The 23,942-nt window shown below is 47.0% G+C and overlaps 1 protein-coding gene across 1 annotated transcript in view; it reads right to left on the bottom strand.

The window, feature by feature from the left end:
• Nucleotides 1-23,942, bottom strand: part of LOC119382366 (transient-receptor-potential-like protein) — a 604,781-nt gene that overhangs the window by 183,925 nt on the left and 396,914 nt on the right. The window contains exon 7 of the mRNA XM_049412186.1: nucleotides 10,664-10,801. Within this exon, the coding sequence (XP_049268143.1) occupies nucleotides 10,664-10,801 (138 nt within the window). The remainder of the gene's footprint in view (nucleotides 1-10,663; nucleotides 10,802-23,942) is intronic.

The following is a 23,942-nucleotide window of genomic DNA, read 5'->3' on the forward strand; positions in this document are numbered from 1 at the left end:
CCGTTATTACGCCTGAGTAGGCTGTTTTTCCAAAGTAATTTATATACCTGGCGTGGCTCAGTGGTAGAACACCTGATCGCCACGCAGAAGGCTTGGGTTCGATTCCTGCTGGGGTCCTAACTTTCCATTCGTCAAGTCAATGCTGCCGATGTTGGTTTTTCTTAACGCTCTCGCATTTAAGTTACCAATGTCTGTTGTCGCCGTTCCTGGGTAGATATGAACTGTCAATCAGCTGTGGCGCATACCCGTACACCGCCGCCCGTGGCAAACGGGTATGTGCCAGGGGCGTAGGCAGAAATTTTTTAGGGGCGAAGCTCCTTAAGGCGGCACCCGTTCGTCCCTCGTAGTCGTAGTCGTAGTGAGTAACCAGTCTTACGCTTTGACCTCCAAGGTGGTGCCGGTGGGAGATTTTTCCTGTGCGTTGTTGAACAATAAAAAAATCCCAGCGTTAGCTAAAAGCCGACTTCTTCTGTCTCTCATTCCCATTAGCAGCCATTCTTTACCTCCAAGGTAGTGCCTGGTGAGATTTCTCCTGTGCGTGATTAAACAATAAAAATTTTGTTCAAAATGCCGTTGATTGATGAAATAAACCAACGAAAGACGCCAGATGTTTTGTAAAAGCAAAACGAAAGAACGCCAGATGTTTCTAAAGCAAAACGAAAAGACGCCAGCTGCTTAACGAAAGACGCGAGATGTTTTCTAAAGCAATGGTTTTCTAAACAATGAAAATTCACAGCGTACATGTAAAATTAAAGTGAGCTGCAAGTCGTCATAACTCATCGAACCTTTAGTACAAACGCGCCCGATCTCACGTCGGTGATGATGTACTGGGCATAATTCACGGAAGATTCACGGTTTACCGATGAACCTCCGCAGCTTCGCCCACTCATCATCATTCACTCCGTGGATATGCTGTGATTTTTTTTCGGGGGGGGGGGAGCACCTCCTTGATCTGTAGTGGGGACGAGCAGGCAGATGTGGTCGAGTGTCATTTTCTGCTCTGTATGCTATGGCAAAAAAAATCACAGCATATCCACGGAGTGAATGATGATGAGTGGGGAAAGCTGCGGAGGTTCATCGGTAAACCGTGAATCTTCCGTGAATTCTGCCCAGTACATCATCACCGACGTGAGATCGGGCGCGTTTATACTAAAGGTTCGATGAGTTATGACGACTTGCAGCTCACTTTAATTTTACATGTACGCTGTGAATTTTCATTGTTTAGAAAACCATTGCTTTAGAAAACATCTGGCGTCTTTCGTTAAGCAGCTGGCGTCTTTTCGTTTTGCTTTAGAAACATCTGGCGTTCTTTCGTTTTGCTTTTACAAAACATCTGGCGTCTTTCGTTGGTTTATTTCATCAATCAACGGCGTTTTGAACAAAATTTTTATTGTTTAATCACGCACAGGAGAAATCTCACCAGGCACTACCTTGGAGGTAAACAATGGCTGCTAATGGGAATGAGAGACAGAAGAAGTCGGCTTTTAGCTAACACTTACAGTTCTACTTCTACTAACGTTTCCTACTGGAACATGCCAATGGCTGCTAATGGGGAATGAGAGACAGAAGAATTCGGTTTTAGTTAACGAGCACGCTGCGAATTTTTTATTGTTCAACAACGCACAGGAAATATCTCCCACCGGCACCACCTTGGAGGTCAAAGCGTAAGACTGGTTACGCACTACGACTACGACTACGAGGGACGAACGGGTGCCGCCTTAAGGAGCTTCGCCCCTAAAAAAAATTTCGGGGGGGGCACGGGCCCAGGTGTGCCCTAACGTGGCTACGCCCCTGGTATGTGCCACACGTGTCTAGTGGAAAGAGTTTGACGACGTACGCGACAGGATTTTCACATTATTCATGGCATGACCCGACAATCATATTCGTCAAATCCTCTTACCCTCCCACGCAAATTTTGGTCTACACTAGGTTAAGGAGGCGATCATGAGAGCACCCAGACGTAGGCGGCTAGATAGACAGATAGATAGATACGTAGATAGAAATGCTCAAAGTGCCAGAGGTTCGCTAAGAAATGCTTCGCATTTAATATATTACGTGCCGAAACGACGACATTATTATGAGGTGCGCCGTCGTGGTGGACATAGGATTAATTTTGGCCACCTGGGGCTCTTTAACGTGCACCCAAATCTAAGTACGCCGACGTTACTGCATTTCGCTCCCATCGAAATGCAGCTGCCGTATGCGGGAAACGAACCCATGACCTCGATATTAGCAGCAGCACACCTCAGCCTGCTAAGCAATAACGGCGTGTCGCATGCACGGCCAATATAAACGTTCAGTGCAAACATACAGCTGAATTCTGTTTACAGTGAGCCGCGACGGGAAATGTACCGCCATCAGTTGAATAAAACACTTGTGGCACTAACGGTACGATATGCAAAATGTGGTGCATTAAGCCAACATGCTCCGCTGCTGTCACATTACAAATGGTTGACTCGGAAAGCCAGCGCGATCTCAAAATGTACAGCGGCTGTCTACTTGTTGTAGCGTTGCTTCACAAACGCACTTCGCTTTCAAGTGAGCACGGCTATCGCATTTCTCCCGGTTAATAGTTCGTAATACTGTGAGTTATGTTTTAAATGCGAAGCATTTCTTAGCGAACTTCTGCGACTTTGAGCGTATCTATCTATCTATCTATCTATCTATCTATCTATCTATCTATCTATCTATCTATCTATCTATCTATCTATCTATCTATCTATCTATCTATCTATCTATCTATCTATCTATCTATCTATCTATCTATCTAGCCGCCTACGACTTTGTGCTCTCCTGGTCGCTTGGTTCATCGAATGTGCACCAAAATTGGTACGGCGTAACATGACTGTATGACGAACATAAATGACAAGTCATAACATGAAAATCATGACACGCATGTCATGTACAGCATGACTTACGTGCCACGCTCATGGGGCGCTGGCGGTGGTTTCGCTAGATTTATATACACCAAAATTGGTATCTTGCGACGTGACTGTGTAATGAACATAAATAACACGAGTTAACATGAAAATCATGACACGCATGTCATGTACAGCATGACTTACGTGCCACGCTCATGGAGCGCTGGCAGCCGTTTCGCTAGCTTGATCTACCACGAAATTGGTATTGCGCGACGTGACTGTGTGACGAACATAAAAACACGAGTTAACATGATAATCATGACACGCATGTCATGTACAGCATGACTGCCGTGCCACGCTCATGGAGCGCCGGCGGCCGTTTCGCTAGCTTGATCTACCACGAAATTGGTATTGCGCGACGTGACTGTGTGACGAACATAAAAGCACGAGTTAACATGATAATCATGACACGCATGTCATGTACAGCATGACTTACGTGCCACGCTCATGGGGCGCTGGCGGCGGTTTCGCTAGATTCATATACACCAAAATTGGTATCTTGTGACGTGACTGTGTAACGAACATAAATAACACGAGTTAACATGAAAATCATGACACGCATGTCATGTACAGCATGACTTACGTGCCACGCTCATGGGGCGCTGGCGGCGGTTTCGCTAGCTTGACCTACCCCGAAATTGGTATTGCGCTACGTGACTGTGTGACGAACATAAAAGCACGAGTTAACATGATAATCATGACACGCATGTCATGTACAGCATGACTTACGTGCCACGCTCATGGGGCGCTGGCGGCGGTTTCGCTAGCTTGATCTACCACGAAATTGGTATTGCGCGACGTGACAGTGTGACGAACATAAAAGCACGAGTTAACATGATAATCATGACACGCATGTCATGTACAGCATGACTTACGTGCCACGCTCATGGGGCGCTGGCGGCGGTTTCGCTAGATTCATATACACCAAAATTGGTATCTTGTGACGTGACTGTGTAACGAACATAAATAACACGAGTTAACATGAAAATCATGACACGCATGTCATGTACAGCATGACTTACGTGCCACGCTCATGGGGCGCTGGCGGCGGTTTCGCTAGCTTGACCTACCCCGAAATTGGTATTGCGCTACGTGACTGTGTGACGAACATAAAAGCACGAGTTAACATGATAATCATGACACGCATGTCATTTACAGCATGACTTACGTGCCACGCTCATGGGGCGCTGGCGGCGGTTTCGCTAGATTCATATACACCAAAATTGGTATCTTGTGACGTGACTGTGTAACGAACATAAATAACACGAGTTAACATGAAAATCATGACACGCATGTCATGTACAGCATGACTTACGTGCCACGCTCATGGGGCGCTGGCGGCGGTTTCGCTAGATTTATATACACCAAAATTGGTATCTTGCGACGTGACTGTGTAATGAACATAAATAACACGAGTTAACATGAAAATCATGACACGCATGTCATGTACAGCATGACTTACGTGCCACGCTCATGGAGCGCTGGCGGCAGTTTCGCTAGCTTGATATACACCAAAATTGGTATTGCGCGACGTGACTGTGTGACGAACATAAAAACACGAGTTAACATCACAATCATGACACGCATGTCATGTACACCATGACTTACGTGCCACGCTCATGGGGCGCTGGCGGCGGTTTCGCTAGATTTATATACACCAAAATTGGTATCTTGTGACGTGACTGTGTGCCGAACATAAAAACACGAGTTAACATGACAATCATGACTCGCATGACATGCACAGCATGACATACGTGCCACGCTTATGGGGCGCTGGCGGCGGCTTCGCTAGCTTGATCTACCCCGAAATTGGTATTGCGCGACGTGACTGTGTGGCGAACATAAAACCACGAGTTAACATGATAATTATGACACGCATGTCATGTACAGCATGACTTACGTGCCACGCTCATGGGGCGCTGGCGGCGGTTTCGCTAGCTTGACCTACCCTGAAATTGGTATTGCGCGACGTGACTGTGTGACGAACATAAAAGCACGAGTTAACATGATAATCATGACACGCACGTCATGTACAGCATGACTTACGTGCCACGCTCATGGGGCGCTGGCGGCGGTTTCGCTAGATTCATATACACCAAAATTGGTATCTTGTGACGTGACTGTGTAACGAACATAAATAACACGAGTTAACATGAAAATCATGACACGCATGTCATGTACAGCATGACTTACGTGCCACGCTCATGGGGCGCTGGCGGCGGTTTCGCTAGCTTGACCTACCCCGAAATTGGTATTGCGCGACGTGACTGTGTGACGAACATAAAAGCACGAGTTAACATGATAATCATGACACGCATGTCATGTACAGCATGACTTACGTGCCACGCTCATGGGGCGCTGGCGGCCGTTTCGCTAGCTTGATATACACCAAAATTGGTATCTTGCGACGTGACCGTGTGAGGAACATAAATAACACGAGTTAACATGAAAATCATGACACGCATGTCATGTACAGCATGACTTACGTGCCACGCTCATGGGGCGCTGGCGGCGGTTTCGCTAGATTCATATACACCAAAATTGGTATCTTGTGACGTGACTGTGTGACAAACATAAATAACACGAGTTAACATGAAAATCATGACACGCATGTCATGTACAGCCTGACTTACGTGCCACGCTCATGGGGCGCTGGCGGCGGTTTCGCTAGCTTGACCTACCCCGAAATTGGTATTGCGCGACGTGACAGTGTGACGAACATAAAAGCACGAGTTAACATGATAATCATGACACGCATGTCATGTACAGCATGACTTACGTGCCACGCTCATGGGGCGCTGGCGGCCGTTTCGCTAGCTTGATATACACCAAAATTGGCATCTTGCGACGTGACCGTGTGAGGAACATAAATAACACGAGTTAACATGAAAATCATGACACGCATGTCATGACTTACGTGCCACGCTCATGGGGCGCTGGCGGCGGTTTCGCTAGATTCATATACACCAAAATTGGTATCTTGTGACGTGACTGTGTAACAAACATAAATAACACGAGTTAACATGAAAATCATGACACGCATGTCATGTACAGCATGACTTACGTGCCACGCTCATGGGGCGCTGGCGGCGGTTTCGCTAGCTTGACCTACCCCGAAATTGGTATTGCGCGACGTGACTGTGTGACGAACATAAAAACACGAGTTAACATGACAATCATGACACGCATGTCATGTACAGCATGACTTACGTGCCACGCTCATGGGGCGCTGGAGGCCGTTTCGCTAGCTTGACCTACCCCGAAATTGGTATTGCGCGACGTGACTGTGTGACGAACATAAAAACACGAGTTAACATGACAATCATGACACGCATGTCATGTACAGCATGACTTACGTGCCACGCTCATGGGGCGCTGGAGGCCGTTTCGCTAGCTTGACCTACCCCGAAATTGGTATTGCGCGACGTGACTGTGTGACGAACATAAAAGCACGAGTTATCATGATAATCATGACACGCATGTCATGTACAGCATGACTTACGTGCCACGCTCATGGGGCGCTGGCGGCGGTTTCGCTAGATTCATATACACCAAAATTGGTATCTTGTGACGTGACTGTGTAACGAACATAAATAACACGAGTTAACATGAAAATCATGACACGCATGTCATGTACAGCATGACTTACGTGCCACGCTCATGGGGCGCTGGCGGCGGTTTCGCTAGATTCATATACACCAAAATTGGTATCTTGTGACGTGACTGTGTAACAAACATAAATAACACGAGTTAACATGAAAATCATGATACGCATGTCATGTACAGCATGACTTACGTGCCACGCTCATGGGGCGCTGGCGGCGGTTTCGCTAGCTTGACCTACCCCGAAATTGGTATTGCGCGACGTGACTGTGTGACGAACATAAAAACACGAGTTAACATGACAATCATGACACGCATGTCATGTACAGCATGACTTACGTGCCACGCTCATGGGGCGCTGGCGGCGGTTTCGCTAGATTTATATACACCAAAATTGGTATCTTGTGACGTGACTGTGTGCCGAACATAAAAACACGAGTTAACATGACAATCATGACTCGCATGACATGCACAGCATGACTTACGTGCCACGCTCATGGGGCGCTGGCGGCGGCTTCGCTAGCTTGATCTACCCCGAAATTGGTATTGCGCGACGTGACTGTGTGGCGAACATAAAAACACGAGTTAACATGAAAATCATGACACGCATGTCACGTGCAGCATGACTTACGTGCCACGCTCATGGGGCGCTGGAGGCCGTTTCGCTAGCTTGATGTACCCCGAAATTGGTATTGCGTGACGTGACTATGTGACGAACATAATAACACGAGTTAACATGAAAATAATGACACGCATGTCATGTACAGCATGACTTACGTGCCACGATCATGGCGCGCTGGCGGCCGTTTCGCTAGCTTGATCTACCCGGGAATTGGTTTTGCGCGACGTGACTGTGTGACGAACATAAAAACACGAGTTAACATGAAAATCATGACACGCATGTCATGTACAGCATGACTTACGTGCCACGCTCATGGGGTGCTGGCGGCCGTTTCGCTAGCTTGATATACACCAAAATTGGTATCTTGCGACGTGACCGTGTGAGGAACATAAATAACACGAGTTAACATGAAAGTCATGACACGTATGTCATGTACAGCATGACTTGCGTGCCACGCTCATGGGACGCCGGCGGCCGTTTCTCTAATTTGATCGACCCCGAAGTTGGTATTGCGCGACGTTACTGTGTGACGAACATAAATAATAGGTGTTAACATGAAAACCATGACACGCATTTTCCTCAATGACATACAAGACGATGTATGCAGCTCTTTGCTGGCTGCTTCGCATTACATCGATTCCCACAATGCGTGGGATCAGCCGGCTTTTTTTTCCTTTGTTAGTTTTCTCCTTGATGTGGATTGAAGTCCCGTCAAGGAGATGATCGACGTCGATGAAGCAGGAGGCAGGTTGGAGGTAATAAAAACTTGAAGGTATATTGCAGCGAAATATTTACAGTCATATGTACATCTTGCCGAAGCACACTGATGATAACATAGACATCAACAGCGTCTTACTCTTCTACTTAACTTTTCTTAAGTTAGAGCCTAGAACACTGTTACTACATACGAAGAACCGAGTCTCACTGTTCGACCACCAAGTGGTTACGGCCCAGACAAAAGTTGCATCGTACGGAGTCTTACTGATCAATCAGTTAAGTGATTACAGCCTAGACTGAAGGGAAACGAATTCCGTCCAGTCTTAAGTATCTCGCGGTAAACAAAGAAAAGGGGAGGTGACCACTGGTGGTCCGCCTCGACATTCCCTTATCCAATCCGTTTATCCTCATCCTAAGCCACTCCCTACTGGACTGTCCCTAATCTCGACAGCAGTGTCTTTACAGTGCAGACAGGCGTTTTGGCACTCTTTCCCATCATGGCTCTCCCTCTCCTTATCCCACGCTCTCAGGGATTCTCACGGTCGAAATACCTGTAGCAGCCCTGCGGCATTCGCGCCATCACCCACGCGCATCGAGTCGAACCCCCGGTGACGGTCTTAAAGACGGTTCCGGGAAACAATTTCCGTGTCCTCGCCTTTCCCGCGTTCGGACCGTGCATTGTTGCGACTCAACCCTGCTTTACCGTCGGCGCGCCGAAAGCGCATGCCGGTCATTGTTGTGGTCAAGCATACTGTCGCCTTGGGCGACGGCATAGAGCAGGAGACGTTTGCCTTCTTTATTTTCCCACACATTCGGGCTGCCGACCTCTGAGAACGGTCGCTTGACCGCAACCCCTGCTGGCCATCGGGGTAGACAAGCTGCTCAAAGGAAGCCGTTTGCTTTCTATTGATAATTGCACAGCCAAAGACCAGGCAGAGAGAGAGCCGAGAAAGAAGCTTTGTACGACGTACAGTGCCGCGCCGTCCCGTCTGCACGATCGACTTATGAGCGTCGAAACCTAACACTGTGTGCGACAAAAATTGCTTCAAGGTGACAAGACCGCGAAAGCACCTCGGCGAAAAGCCATAATCCACTCTTGAAGCCTCTGCTCTTCGCACTGCTTGCATTGGAAACGGTAGAACTTGACGGGCAGTTTTCGGCTGTTCGTCATTTTTAAATTTTTGTGACAGTTCACAATGCAGCAGGGCCGCGTGCCTGCTTTCCAGTACGACGAAGGATCGGCACCCATAGCGTGAAGAATTCGAGATAAAAGCCCAAGGGAGCACGTTCTCCGCGCGCGCAATGGGAAAACCAAGCAAGCGCGACCTGTCCGAGCTACCGGAGCTTTCCTCTCTCTCCGCTGGGGCGGCGGACGGCGCTGCGCAAACTTGAGCGTTGGAGGCCTATGTAAGGCGGCGTGGTAATCCACACGCGCCATTGTAGTCTACACTCACACTACGCATGCGCGCCTCTCCTCCTTCCCTCTCTCCGACAGCTGTCGTTACTCTCTCCACTTCTCTACCAGCACCTGCTTGCACTTCTCCTGCGTTCTCGCTTTTGCTTTCGCGGCTCATGCGCTACTCTCTGCGCTACTCTCCTCTCTAAGCGGTTAGAGCGCCGCGCGCGTTCAGTGCAGCGCTTGCTTTGGTTGGCTCCGCTTGACTCCATTGGTGCTTCCGATGAAGCGTGATGGAAGCAACAGTCCCGTCAGTGAGTGGGCTCACTTGCCCAATTGCGCCCACTCAAGACAAAGCTGCGAAGCGAAGGGCAGCGAACTACCATTCCCGGCACACGCATTGATCACGTCTTCACCAATTTCAAGATCCACCCACTGCACCAAGATCCCCTCACGGTTCACTTCAGTGACCACAAAGCCATCCTCATCAAAGCAAAACGCACACCTCAAGCACTAGACACTGCTCAATAAAGACCTTCGTTGACCGTTTCACCTTCATCTACGACGTTAATAAACCGTTAATAACGATCCGAGGTCGGTAGCATGCCCAACGAACGCCAACGGAACGCGATCGTGCAAGTGCTCCGGCTTCGTATCGCCTCATGGTCCCCTTTAGCGGAGATGGTGCAATTTTTTTCCCTCCTTCTGCTTGACCAGCACGCCAAGTGTTCAGTCTGAACCAACTTGTCTGCAAACAAGTATTGCTGCGTCCAAAAGCGTCGTGCTGCAGTTTCCCTCGCAATGCCGGCTGGCCATGAGGGAGAAAGAGGTCGAAATGCGACCTCCCAGAGGCCTTGCGGCTTATGGTAGACGTTACTCGGAAGAAAACTGATTACAGCTTCTTCACTGTAAAAAGTAACCGATTGCCATTACAGACTCAAAAAATAATTTGAAAGTTACTGTAGAGTAATCGATTACTGCCCTCGCCACTTTTCATACAACTTTTTTTTTGTATTATGGCAGCGCAGATGTACACATACAGCATGGCATGAATAGGTGACCATCGACAAATCAAGTGCGAAAATCGCTACCTGCACTTTAGTGTCTCAAACTTTATTCCGTGGTTATTTTAGTGGTGCACGCTACAGCATCAAATTTCAATGCGCAGCTTGAAATCTGGCACGAAAATTTGAAGTATGTAGTTTTGTAATGGAGAACAAAAAGAAGTAATTATATTAGAAAGATCGTTACTCCTCAAACGAACTAAATGATACGCAACAAAGGAGTGCTAGATAAACGGGTATCAAGTATAAAGAACTTACGACGCAATTGAGGGGTTACAAAATCTCAGTGAAACACATTTGCACGAATTCTGATGAGAGAAGTGGACGAGGTCCTTCTTACCCACAACGAAGGTCAGAATGGCTACTTCGACGAATGAAGGCGGCAGGCCTCGCTGCTGTTGTTTCGTGACTACGCCACCTTGAAAATGAGAGTGTAGGTCTTCCAAGTTCACCCTTTGAGATGCCAGAATCAAGAGAACTGGAACGAGAAGTCGCCATCAAAAAATTGGAGAGTTAAAATAATTTTGCTTATTTTAAGCCACTAAGCATTCATCCCGTAGTGTAATTAAACACCCGTTCAATCTTATTAACTTCTTTCTCGCACGCTTAATTAGAAATAACAGGAACCAATTTTCCCAACTCTCTGTTGAAGTGCAAGTGTGCGCGGCATCAAATGCTGCGTCAGTCGGTGTGACATCAAAATGAATGACTACACTCTTATTCAAGTCGCGTATAACATCCGGTACATAAACGGCCCATTTTCATTCCGCCACAAGGTGCTGCATATAAGCGGCCCTTCAATCGCAATTAGGCGTGACAAATTCTGCGGTGACGGGCTGGGCCCGCTATATGCGGCCGCGAGCGGACGCCACGCTTATATGGAGCCTGGTGTCTATTGGCGCTAAAATAACTCGAGCGGACGCTTCGCTTATATACAGCCCGTTCTTTTTGGCGAGAAATTGAGATCGGCGCCGCGGCAAGAAGCGAGAGAGAAACTTATAGCAACAGCGCCGAGCGAGCGTGCTCAAGGCTCGAAGTCCACGTTGGCGTCGTGTAGTGTTTCCTGTGATGGCGCAGAATGCGGCCGGTGAACTCGAGATACAGCCAGCGCCTCTCTGACCTTGGCCGATCGTCTCTGTTTACGCGCCAAGCACGTGCGTTGGAAACACAGCGGCCGTGCCCAAATTACGTCAGTCGCCTTGTCGCTGCTGCCTCGTTCGCCTCGCAGCGTTTTTGTTTAAAATATATAAGTTAGTATTGTAGACGTGCCTGTGTTTCTGTTTACTCGTGAATGCGCAAAATCATCGTGGAAGCAACGCCCGCGACGCCTGCCAACTCAACGTGCGAGGGAGGTTTTCACCTTTGATATCGTTCTTATATTCAGGTGTTGACACTGCGCGCGCCTAAGTGGCCAGAAAATGTTCGGTCGTCGGTCCGTTGAACGGTGCGCCATCTAGTGGCTTGAGGCGGAGTGCGCCGCGCTCGCCGTGCCCTCTCCTGTTGCTCTCTCGATTTCGTCCCTCGACGCCGCTTGGCGGATGCACATTATCCAACAAAATGGCACAAAAAATGCACGTTATCAGCAGCATGCGCGTTGCTATGGAGACGACTGCCCCGCTTTTCGTAGCGCCCTCCAAGACGGCGCCGATGAAACTGCAAATCATCTGATAAGAACCCGAACATTATCTGGACGCGCGTGGATTGCGGTTTCCCATGCGTTGGGGGAAGAGTGTCATCACCTGAGTATATTCTTACACCGTGCTCCCGGCTCACGCTGCTGACTTCTTCCCCCTACAGTTCTCTCTCCCATGCGCGTCGAGCGGTGTCTGTCTCTCTGGCGCCCGCTCCTTGCGTGGTCTCTTTGTTTTCGTTGAGAATTTGGTCCTACGATCGTCTTGGCGTGCTTCAGCGTTTCGGCAGCGCCGATCAGGCCCTGTTACCCAGACCGACGTCAAAGGCATTCAGAGTGGTGCGTGCAGTTATGATGGCACGTGTGAGTGCAAAGTGTGTAAGTGTGATGTGAGTGTGAGTGCATCAGATTGCTCGCGGACAGCCGCCAGCCATGGGAACCAGGCGTGTCACATAAAGTTGCCTGGTGCTCCTACTACGGGCACAGCCCCGTGAACCATGTTCGACTATACTCGGCGACAACTTTCCTTGACAGCACTGTGGAAGCTACAGAACCGAAGTGCATGCCTGCTACCGCGCCAAGAAATAGTACTTAGGTTTACTGATAATTTTCTCGTTTTTCTTGCTGAAATAAATGTTGCTTTATTTATTATGAGACTGAAACAGTTGCGGGAAGTCGTAGGTAAAATACAGTTATTGTTCACCTCGCAAGAATGCCTTCCTTTTCTTTCCATTTCTTAGACAGCACCACCTTTTCAGCATGCCGGTTTTCCAAAGTAAACATGGCGTCCGTGACGTAGTGGGTCAGTGTGCGGCCGCAAACGCACCGTTTAGTTCTCCAAGAAAAATGTACTCGTAATATGACACTAAAATGTACTCTGAACAATCGAAATGTCTCTACCGTTCACATTCCCTTCATATTTTTCGTGTATATGTTTTCTAAACGCGTTAACGATGCGAGCGAGCAAAACCGAAATCAGCCGCGAGCTGCCGTACTACTTGCGGAGCAACACGAATGTGCGGAAGCCCCGCCTCCGTAGCCTTCGCTCCAATGTCAAGATAAGTTGTCGTCGAGTATAGGTAAGTTTATTTCGATGCTCCCAATCTCGTGTTGTGCTGTTAGAAACAAAGCACCGCTCCTAACGAGTCTCTAGATCTGTGAAAGGCGCATCGGAAGAGCCTCTTGCTCAGACCTTTTCTTCGAAATGCATGAAGGTCGCAAATTGTCAGAAAGCGAAACACTGTTGTTCACTATTCTGTGGTTCACGAATCAAGAACGATATCAAGCAGCATCTATAATGGTGCATCTGAAGTGGATCTCTCTCTCTCTCATATATTGGTCAAAAACGGAATCAGTATTGTACGTGCATGACTACCGTAAAACGTTCGTAAACAACATAACTATTTATCTGCGTTTAGGTACTGCGACAGAGATAGCTTAGATACTTGTTTTCGGTGCAGAGTTGATAAATTAAAATTAAGTCTATAGCTAGATCATTCCATTCAAGAATTTTCTTTCGCACGACAATTTTGTCACAATTATGCAGCAATCCTCGGCGCAATATATGAAACTTAAAAAAAGCTATTTTATGTCTGACCAGGCGACGAATACATGTTTGTCAAGACCAAGTTGAAAGGAGATATTCAGGGTAATTTTATGCCCAATTAAATATGCTATATTCAAACACCAAATATTTTTGAATACAAAAATTTTTTTCTGCAAGAGAGCTTTAATTGCAATGAAAGAAAGACTATGTTCAATAAGCAGGTGGCGGCAACACTCTCAGACGCGTGCATTGACAGCCGAAAGGATCTGCAAAGTTGTGATATTAGTCTATATACAGCAGCACCATTCACTGCATGCATCTGTGTACACAAAGTGGACCATTTGAGTCTGCTAAAGTACTCTGACATTGACTTTTAATGTAATTTGTATCATTCACTCAGCAAAAGATTATACGTAAAATTTCACTATTAGAACATTCATGTAGATTGAAGTTTGTTTCCTTGGTGCTGCAAAGAATATTTATACTAGCATATGCAGTGCCTCCTTACATGCGTAGCCACCTTACATGATGACTGGAAACTGCATGTATCCTAGTGTAGACATGGCCTTTAGTTTTTTCAATGTGGACTCTGTCGCTACGTCCACCTTGTTTGTTGCAGAGTTCCTTTACTGCCATTTAATAGGGCCCAGTCGATTCCTTGAAAAGCTGCATTAATAAGATATTTCAAGTACATCTGTATGCACAAAGGCGTACACAAATAAGCAATCATGTAAATCAATTTAGGCAATTCATTCGGGCCTTTTTGATTGTCCTGTGATGCTTCCATTTCACAACAGAAACAGAAACCAGGTATTTCCAGGTTTGCACTGTAAGCGTGACACTACAGCAGTCAAGTTTAGTGCAAAAGGACATGCCCAACACACTAGAGCATGCCGTCTGTCACCACCTGTGATATGTCATCGTTGAGAGGTGGCTTCAGGCCTCAATTTCGGTCTACTATTCAAGCAAGCCAAGGCTCTGCTTTCGATAACTTATGGTCTCAGTACACTAATTTGGCTGCTGTTTGTACCCATCTTCATGGAACAGATATCATATGGGCATTGCGTACGAAACGCAAACAAACGCTTGCTTACACACTTGTGAGATCTGACATAGTACTTGTGGTTGCTTTGAATGCATTAGCAAAATTTCAAGCAATGGCACCTATAGCTGCGTATCGGGGTTGCTGAAACTGCTTTATTTATTGTGGCATAAACCACGCCCATAACAATCTCAATTTATGCACGGTTTTGCATCTAAGCTTGCAATATTTTAGTGCTGGCATTCATCCATCCACTACCTCTGAATTGTTAGCTTTTTGTATAAAGATGTGTTATGCAAAACATGAAACATATATTAGTTTTTGTTACTTTTTTTCAAGTGTCTTGGAGATCTCCATTTCCAGGACCCAGATTGTTTGGAGCTCGGCAACAAAGCTAATTTTTTGTGCTGAGGACGACCGTGTTACACTGAGAGATGACTGCACGCTTAAAAAGCACTTTTCTTGTGTTTAACCGTATATTACATAAAAGATGTTACCTACCCGTCTGCTTTCGCCCAAACATTGGGACCAATTCAAACTTTGCTGCGCAAGGAAGAGAGTTTTCCACGTTGCTGGGCAAGCAGTAAGCTGCTGAAAATTCTCGCCGAGCTCAAGGACAACGCCTAAGTTATGTTCCTTTTTGTGCAGTTTTATTTCGTTTGTGTGTTTTTGTTAAATTGTTAGGCTAGGTGGATAAGGCTACTGGCTAGCTGAATTTTCAGAAACTTAGGGAGATTTAAGCTTGTTTTATGTTCATACACTTTTCAATGCTCGTTCTTTTGAGGATACCTGAGTAGCAGGTACACCAGCAGTGCAATCTGTGATAGACATCATGTGCAATATTAGGTGTGTGTGTGTTCATATATATATATATATATATATATATATATATATATATATATATTCATTGTTTATTTTACAGTTGTCCTCGGAGCGTAACATACACAGTAATCGTGATATTTCTGACGCATGGATTATGAAAAGTGCTTTTTATTAGGGCGTTATATTAGCATATCACTTGTCGTTCATGCACAGCTGATACCCATGTTTCGAAATTTTATTAGCCACTTCCTAAAGAAAAGCTGCGTCCTCAGACTTCAGGCCTACTAATATACAGGGTATCTAGTTTAGTTATACATTTGTGATAAATCACAGTACCTAAGTGCACTACATAGCTCATGATATAGAACAAAATTTTGTCACTCTGTATTCTCGTCATATTGCAAATTAAGTGCCAGAAACATACAGGAAGCACACCTCAAGCCCTTCGTCTGTTTCCAAGGCTACATATTTGACGTCGATCAAGGCCCACATACTTGCAATACTTCTTTGTTACTCTAGTCAATTCTGCGTCATCTTATTGTGTTTAAGTAAAGTTATTATGATTGAAGGCATTTAGGTATCTCCTGCCATTTATCTGGTGCAATTTTCCATGTATGTATTGACCTGCACTCTGCAAGAAAGCAGAGTTTTTTCTACGTATAGGCGTGCAAAAACTCAGTCTAGGCCATTATCAATTAATCCTAGTCATATAAGAAGGCCTGAAACTCTTAAAGCGCAGAAAAACAACAATCGTTCTATTCAATTATTTGAGCACCTTTTTTTTGCGGTTGTTGTTTTTTTTACCTTATTTTTATAAAAGTGTAAGATTCACTTATTAGTTTACACTCTGTACTGGTGTATGCATTGTTGCACAGTTTTGTTGGTAATTGAAAATAAAATATGGCAAACTGCAAAATTGTACACTGTGTGTTCAGGCTTACTGACTGTGCAAATAGAGGAAAGTCATGCTGTTTGGAAAAAAAACAAGTTAAGTTATGCATACTATTTATAGCTGTTACTCTCTAGGAAAGGACACAGGTGACTTGCGAGATCACAGGGCTAGTGATAAGATGCATGATTAAAGCATTGCATAATGCATCAATCAGTGCATACAGATGATGCTACCGAGATTTGCATAGCGACTGTGGTCATTACTGATAGGGAAACTCGTTAGGAATTTCAACTGAAGAGTTCAGCATGCATAAACTACATGTCAGAATGATACATCAATTACAATGCTGCATTACTGAACTTGTAAGACTGTTCATAAAGAATTTTTTTTTACTGATAACCGATAGGCCCACTGACTGCTCTCGCCAGATTAGAATGATGTGTGTTGTAGTTCATATAGTTTGGGGCACAACTGCAAGGAAAGTGCACATGTTCAAGGCCAAATTGCTAAGGTAGCTTGCTAGAAAATAACAAGTGGACTGCCCCCTTTTTGGTTTTGAAAGAATAAGTTCATGAGATTCAGTTAGCTTAACCCATGTATGCCCAAACTCAGAAAAATGGACAAGGCGCATTTTTTTTCACAAAAACTGTACTTCTACCCTCAAAAGATAGCACAAGTTCTTTATTTACTGCCAGGTGAACGCAACACTGCTTTTCAAGCCGTCCTATACATAGAGGAAAATGGCCATTAGGGGTGCTATGTGCGGGTGTGGAAAGCCGTGAAACATTTCACGTGCACAGCGACATTGCACTTCTTCCTCTCCACGACGTCTTTCACACAAATCACGCGTTTGCCCGGAGATAGCGGTCGGCATGGGGCAGCATGAAAAGCAAGCAATGTCTAGGCTTGCATACGTTGAGAATGAGGCCTGCTTGATGTGCTGTAGGTGGCGCTAGTCATCAGCTAAAGAAATGACGATGTTAGAGTGCATCAAAGAAGCGTCCTATATGTAGGACACTGGGCATATATGGGTTAATCTGATCCAATAACAGCTTTGAAAACTACTTGAGAGAAACTACTGCCGAGATCCTTTAGGGGGCCATTATGTGCACAGGTGCTGAAGTGGAACACGTGGAGGTTGAGAATTGAGCAATAAGGAATATGGCATATATTTTAGGGTGATTTTATTTTTACATTGAATATTTTGTTCACACACTGCCCTATTACTCTAACAATAGAGCATATAGGTGAAGAACCCTTACAATACATCCTAATGTATATGTATTGACGCGTGTGCTCTGCAGGCGAAAAAGACAATGGGGACATCAATGAACATATATGTCTAGTGGGTCTTCGGGATTTTGCCGAAGACATCATGTTTGTCATTCATGGTAAATCGGCAGTAGCAACCACGCACGGACATAGGAAAGAAGGTAAACAGCACAGTGCTGTGTTTCGTGTACCTTTCCTCTGTCCGTGTGTGGTTGTGCCGCCGATTCATCATGAAGGACAGCAACTAGCCCAAGTTTCAGTCTTGTTAGACATGTTTGTACCTGCTATTTTTTTTTTGTCAACAAGCTGTCCTCCCACTCTTGTAGAACTTCTCACTGTCTTGTGTTTACATTGTACCGTGACAATATTCTCTATTTTTTCTCTCATGGCTCTGCATCTCATTGTTCTGCTCAGTGTGCAGCTGCGCAGCAGCATAACATGTTCCTTCATTCACCTAATGCACTAAATACTGGCATGGGTACTCGAAGAAGTGGCACAAATTGTAACAACAGTATAGCGGTGCCAGATGAAACACCTAAATGCCACAGTTCTACAGTAATGGGTAAAGGGAAGGGCTTGGAGCAGAGAACAGAAGATCATGGAAATAAGGGACCTATGCATATATAATTAAGTACCAGGCTGGCACAGTGATGGATTTGGACTCAATGCCTGACTAACTTATTGTAAAGAAATGTCTCAACACTGAGGGAAAGGCCATGTTTTGAAATGGTGCCACAAAAAGAACAAATACACTGCAGGTCTCATCATTTAGTGAAGGACAAATCTAGTACAATATGCGAACACCCTTTATGTCTGACAGATGTTGTGCCGTGGTAAGTGCCACGGAATGGGGCTGCATGTAAAGGGTAATATAGAATTGATCGCTGGGCAAGTTGGTAATTCATGACTACACAGAACTGCGCGAAATATACTGGCACAAGGAAGACGCTTGTCCGTGCGTCTCCTTGTGTCAGTTTATTTCGCGCAGTTCTTCGTATTAAAGAATAATAACTGCAGATTAGACATGTGTATGTCTGCATGCTTTTGTGAGCCACCGCTATATGAGCTGGTAAATCTGAGAAAAGCAGCAAGACTTGCGCTTGAAATACTACCGAATGTTTTTGTGTAGAGCTAGTGTTGGTACTGGCAATAAATCTTGAATTCTCAAGCACAGTTTGTATTAGCTGCTGTACTTGCCAAAGCTAAGGATGTTGCATGACTGCTGATATTTAAATAAAGGTGCACGCAAAGCTACATGGTGTGGAACAGGGGCGTAGCTAGGGGGGGGTTGTTGGGGGCTTCAACTCCCCCCCCCGAAAAATTTTCAATTTTGCTTGCGTATATATATACACGCCCGCATACACAAACCCATGCACGAACATACATAAGGTATGGTTGAACCCTCCTCCCCCCGAAAAAAATTTCTGGCTACGTCCCCGGTATTGAACATGAGGGAGGTTGACTGGGACACGTAAAGCTGAACATTTATGGGTGTGCTATTTGTGTGAAAGCGTGCTTTTTATTTGCAGCTGTTACTTGCTATTATGACACGTATTGAGTATAAGAACTGTTCCTCTATATGTACTATTAGTAATGTCGTGTCCCGTGATCCGAATCAAGCAGGATGCTACTGACTGCACGTTTTTAAGACAGGCGATTATTTATTCCTAGAAGTCACGGTTACTGCCCGAGTTTAGCCACTTTTAGCATTTGCTATTTTATACATTAAAGTGTCGTTAGGCTGAAAGCATACTCGACTGGATGATGTGGAGTGAAGTTATACTGGCCCCTTCCGCTTCAATCACATCTCGTAGTGGTCGTAGCCAAGGAAAGAATCACTTTCACTCGTCGAAAACGGGTGGAATACGAAAACAACCTTCAACCTGCCATGTTCCCCAACACAGGGCCTCCACCAGATCGCTCTTCGGCGCTGCCATGAGGTCAACTGAGACATGTTGTAGCGCTTAACGTTCATGAACCTTCAAGGTGCAAAACAAGTGCATATTTAATTTGGGGTTGTTATTTAGATTTAACAGCATTCATTAAATACTGGAATGTTTCAAGTTAACCTTTGCATTATTCTGTATAGTTGTTCACATGATCCGTCTGAATCCTTCAGGGCACTTCTGACCTAAAAATAAATAGCATGGTTTTATCTTTGAAAGCTAGGTCATATTGTGATTTCATTCGATTTCAAGCATTGCTAGCTTCTTTTGACGCGACCCTTGGCAGGAAACATATTGTTACGCTCGAAGGAGACCGAGACGTATACGACTGGAGGGGCCGTTTATTTGGTCGCGAAGGTGAGCGCAGGAGCAGCCAACAGGTTGGATCTCCCAGCGTCGTCGTCTTCTTCCTAGCTGCCTCGGAGCGGCAAGCACGTTCACCGGCCTTCGTTTTCTTTGTCCATATGCGTAACATTCCTCTCCTCGCAGACGAAGGCCGCCGGGCGAGTCAGTCGGGTTGTCGCGGCGTGAAAAATTTCAAGCGGGCGACATGGACCACTTGGGTCTTGGCAGCTCGTCTACCACTCGCCGTAAGGCAAGCGATAGTATAGGTGACCTCTGTGAGTCTGGTGATGATAACAAATGGTCCGTCGTATGTGGCTAAAAACTTTTGACATAAGCCGCGTTTCCGTGTAGGAGTCCACAGCCAGACTAAATCACCGGGTCGATAGGTTACAGGTCGGTGGTGAATGTCGTACCGTGCCTTCGCTCTGTCTTGAGATGCCAAGGTGCGTAATCGAGCTATACGACGCGCCTCTTCAGCAAGGCAGAGGGTCTCGGCGACTGTGACGTTTTCGTGATTACAGAAAGGGAAAACAGTGTCGATTGTGTGCCGGGGTGGACGAGCGTACAGCAAACAGAAAGGGCTGTAGCCGGTAGTCTCGTGCTTGGCGGTGTTGAATGCATATGTGATGAAAGGTAGCACCTCATCCCAGTTCTTATGGTCGGATGAGACATACATAGACAACATGTTGATAATTGTCCGGTTGGTGCGCTCCGTAAGCCCATTCGTTTGTGGATGGCAGGGTGTCGAGTGACGCAAGCGGGATTCACATAAACGAAGAAGCTCCTCCACGGCATCCGCTGTGAATTGTCGTCCACGGTCGCTGATGATCACGCGAGGTGGGCCATGTCGGAGTATGACGTGTTGCAGCAGGAACAATGAGACGTCATTGGCCGTTGCAGAGGGGACGGCCGCCGTCTCGCAATAGCGTGCCAGGTAATCGACACAAACTATTATCCAACGGTTGCCCTTAGCCGTTTTTGGGAAAGGGCCCAGGAAGTCGATGCCCACTTGTTGGAAAGGTGTGCTTGGAGGTGGCATCGGCTGGAGGAGACCAGCTGGAGCAGTAGATGGGCGCTTATGGCGCTGACACTGCATGCAGCTGGCCACATACGTCTCGATAGACTTTTGCATTCCAGGCCAATAAAAACGTTCCTTAGTCCGGTGGAGCGTCCGCGCAGAACCTAAATGTCCAGACGTAGGGTCGTCGTGCATGGCACCCATAATGGCTGTACGTATGCTCTCCGGCACCACCAGAAGAAAACGTACGCCATTGCCAGAAAGGTTCTTCTTGTACAAGAGTCCATCGCGCATGCAGAAATGGCGCGCATTAGTAGAGGCGGACGTGGTGTTGAAGAGTGGTGCTAATTTTGCGTCCTTTCGCTGCTCTACTTTGAAACTGTCGAGGTCTGGAAAATTAGGCGACACAGAAGCTATAAGGTGGTCAAAGTCATCGGCGTCACAGTCCGTAGTGCTGAGTGGCATACGCGAGAGGCAGTCCGCATCGGCGTGTCGTCGGCCGCTCTTGTAAGAGACGGTGAAGCTGTATTCTTGCAGCCTAAGCGCCCAGCGCGCAAGGCGGCCACAAGGGTCGCGAAGGTTGACTAGCCAACACAGCGAGTGGTGATCAGTGACTACTGTGAAGGGTCGCCCATACAGGTAAGAACGAAACCGCTGGATCGCAAATATTACTGCCAGGCATTCTTGTTCCGTGACAGTGTAATTCTGTTCGGGCCGGCTTAGTGAGCGACTTGCGTATGCAATGACGTGTTGGCGGTCACCGTAGCGCTGGACTAGGACGGCACCAATACCTACGCCACTGGCATCCGTGTGAAGTTCTGTTGGGGCCGACGGATTGAAGTGCTGAAGGACAGGTCGTGACGTCAGCAGAAACTTCAATTGACGAAAAGAAGACTGGCACTCCGGAGTCCACTCAAAGGGAATATCCTTTCGTAGCAGGCATGTGAGGGGGTGCGCGACGTCAGCAAATTTGGGAATAAAGCGGCGGAAATAGGAGCAAAGCCCCAGAAAACTGCGGAGCTCCTTGACAGAGCGCGGTGCATTGAACGCTTCAACGGCTGCTGTCTTCGGGGATCGGGGCGTATGCCATCCTTATCGACGAGATGCCCGAGAACGAGGGTTTGGCGGTCTCCGAAGTGGCACTTCTTCGAGTTTAAAACTAGGCCAGCGTTTCGGATGCAGTTCAGAACTATATCCAGACGCGAGTTGTGCTCACTGAATGTCCGGCCAAAGATGACGACGTCGTCGAGGTAGCACATGCAGATGTTCCACTTCAAGCCGCGTAGAATGGTGTCCATAAATCTCTCGAACGTCGCCGGAGCGTTGCACAGGCCAAAAGGCATCACATTAAATTCAAAGAGCCCGTCAGGGGTCACGAAGGCAGTCTTTTCCTTGTCCTCAGGATGCATCGGAATTTGCCAGTAGCCGGATCGTAAGTCTACTGAGGAAAAGTAAGAGGCCGAATGTAGGCAGTCTATTGCATGATCAATACGTGGGAGTGGGTACACGTCTTTTTTTGTTACGGCATTCAACCGGCGATAGTCCACGCAAAATCTCCAAGATCCATCTTTCTTCCTAACGAGAATCACTGGAGCTGCCCACGGACTGGCTGACTCTTGTATGACTCCCTTTTTCACCATCTCCTGCACTTGATCGTTGATAATTTGGCGCTCTGATGGTGAAACACGATATGGCTTTTGTCGAATCGGATTGGCCGAACCCGTGTTGATGATATGGCGTGTTCGAGACGCAGGGATGGAGGGTATGTTGTCCATCTGCGCAAAGTCGAATACCGACACGTGCTTCGAAAGCACACCCACTAATGTTCGCCGTTCGCTTGTGCTAAGGGACTTATTTATCATTTTATCATTGACAGAAGGGCCGTTTCCGAACTGTGACCTCCAGGTTCTTCCGGCACATCTGTTAGTTCGGCCACCGATAAGGGCGCGTGTTCTCTGCTGACCCAGGCCAATTTCAAACCGTCTGGTAACATCACGGGCTCTGAAGAACAGTTTACGGTCCATAAGCCAGTGCGTCCGCTGTTGATAGACACCACGCAATGGGGAAGCAACACATTCTTCTTCACGCATTTAACGTGTACCGGCTCTACGCTTGCGTCGAAGCTGTCGCAATCGGCGCCGCTACAAACAGGCATACGAACGGTAGATGACGCGGGTATGACAGTATCGCCACAAACACACAATGTAGTTTCGCCTTCTACAGGGTTTTCCAGGAGCCCTGATGGAAGACCACTCACAAATATCTTCCCTGTGCGGCAGTCCTTTTAAACGACAGTGGCACCACACTCCCGCAAAAAGTCAATGCCCAGAATAACGTCATGGGTCGACCGGGGAATGATCGCGAATTCCGTCGTAATAACATGACCTCCCAAAGACACGTCAGCACTGCACACATCAATAGGACGCAACGGCTCGCCACTCACTCCGCAGAACTTTGAAGTTTCGTCCCACTTAAAAACAACTTTGCGCCCTAACACGTCTTTAAAAAGAACACTCATTACGGAAATCGTCGCCCCTGTTTCCACCAGGGCCATCACAGGCACATCATCCACAAGAACACGCACTTTGTTTTTGAGCATCCACACAGGAGGTATTTCTGGCATTAGCACATCTCCAGCGACCTCACCTCCATCGGCCGCGCTAGCTAGTTTTCCTGTGGCGAAGGGGACGTGGTGCGACGCAGCGGTGAGGGAGAACGAGGAGCACGCGGTCGCGGTGGAGGCGTCAAACTCCTGTCAGATGCCGGGGAGTGATTCCGGAAGTTGCTTGGCCAATAATCGTTGCCAGATGGTGGTGGCCGCGGGACACCGCGAGGCCGTTCGGAGGGTAGTGAGGACTCTGACGGTGGGCCATATCGCGGAGCTACACGACGGTTGCAAAACCGCGATATATGGCCCGGAACCCCGCAGGAGTAACACACCGGCAGAGGTCGAAACCTCGGTTGCTCTTCAGTGAAATGAATGTCATCATTTGCTCGTGCATAGCGGATGGGTTCGTCGGGGATGTCATGACGATACGTCGGTCGTCGGGGAGGCGTGCGCTGAGCGCGTAGATCATAGCGCGGAGCTGGAACGCGCGTTGTCACC

Source organism: Rhipicephalus sanguineus, chromosome 2 (genome assembly GCF_013339695.2).
Source record: "Rhipicephalus sanguineus isolate Rsan-2018 chromosome 2, BIME_Rsan_1.4, whole genome shotgun sequence".
Taxonomy (NCBI): domain Eukaryota; kingdom Metazoa; phylum Arthropoda; class Arachnida; order Ixodida; family Ixodidae; genus Rhipicephalus; species Rhipicephalus sanguineus.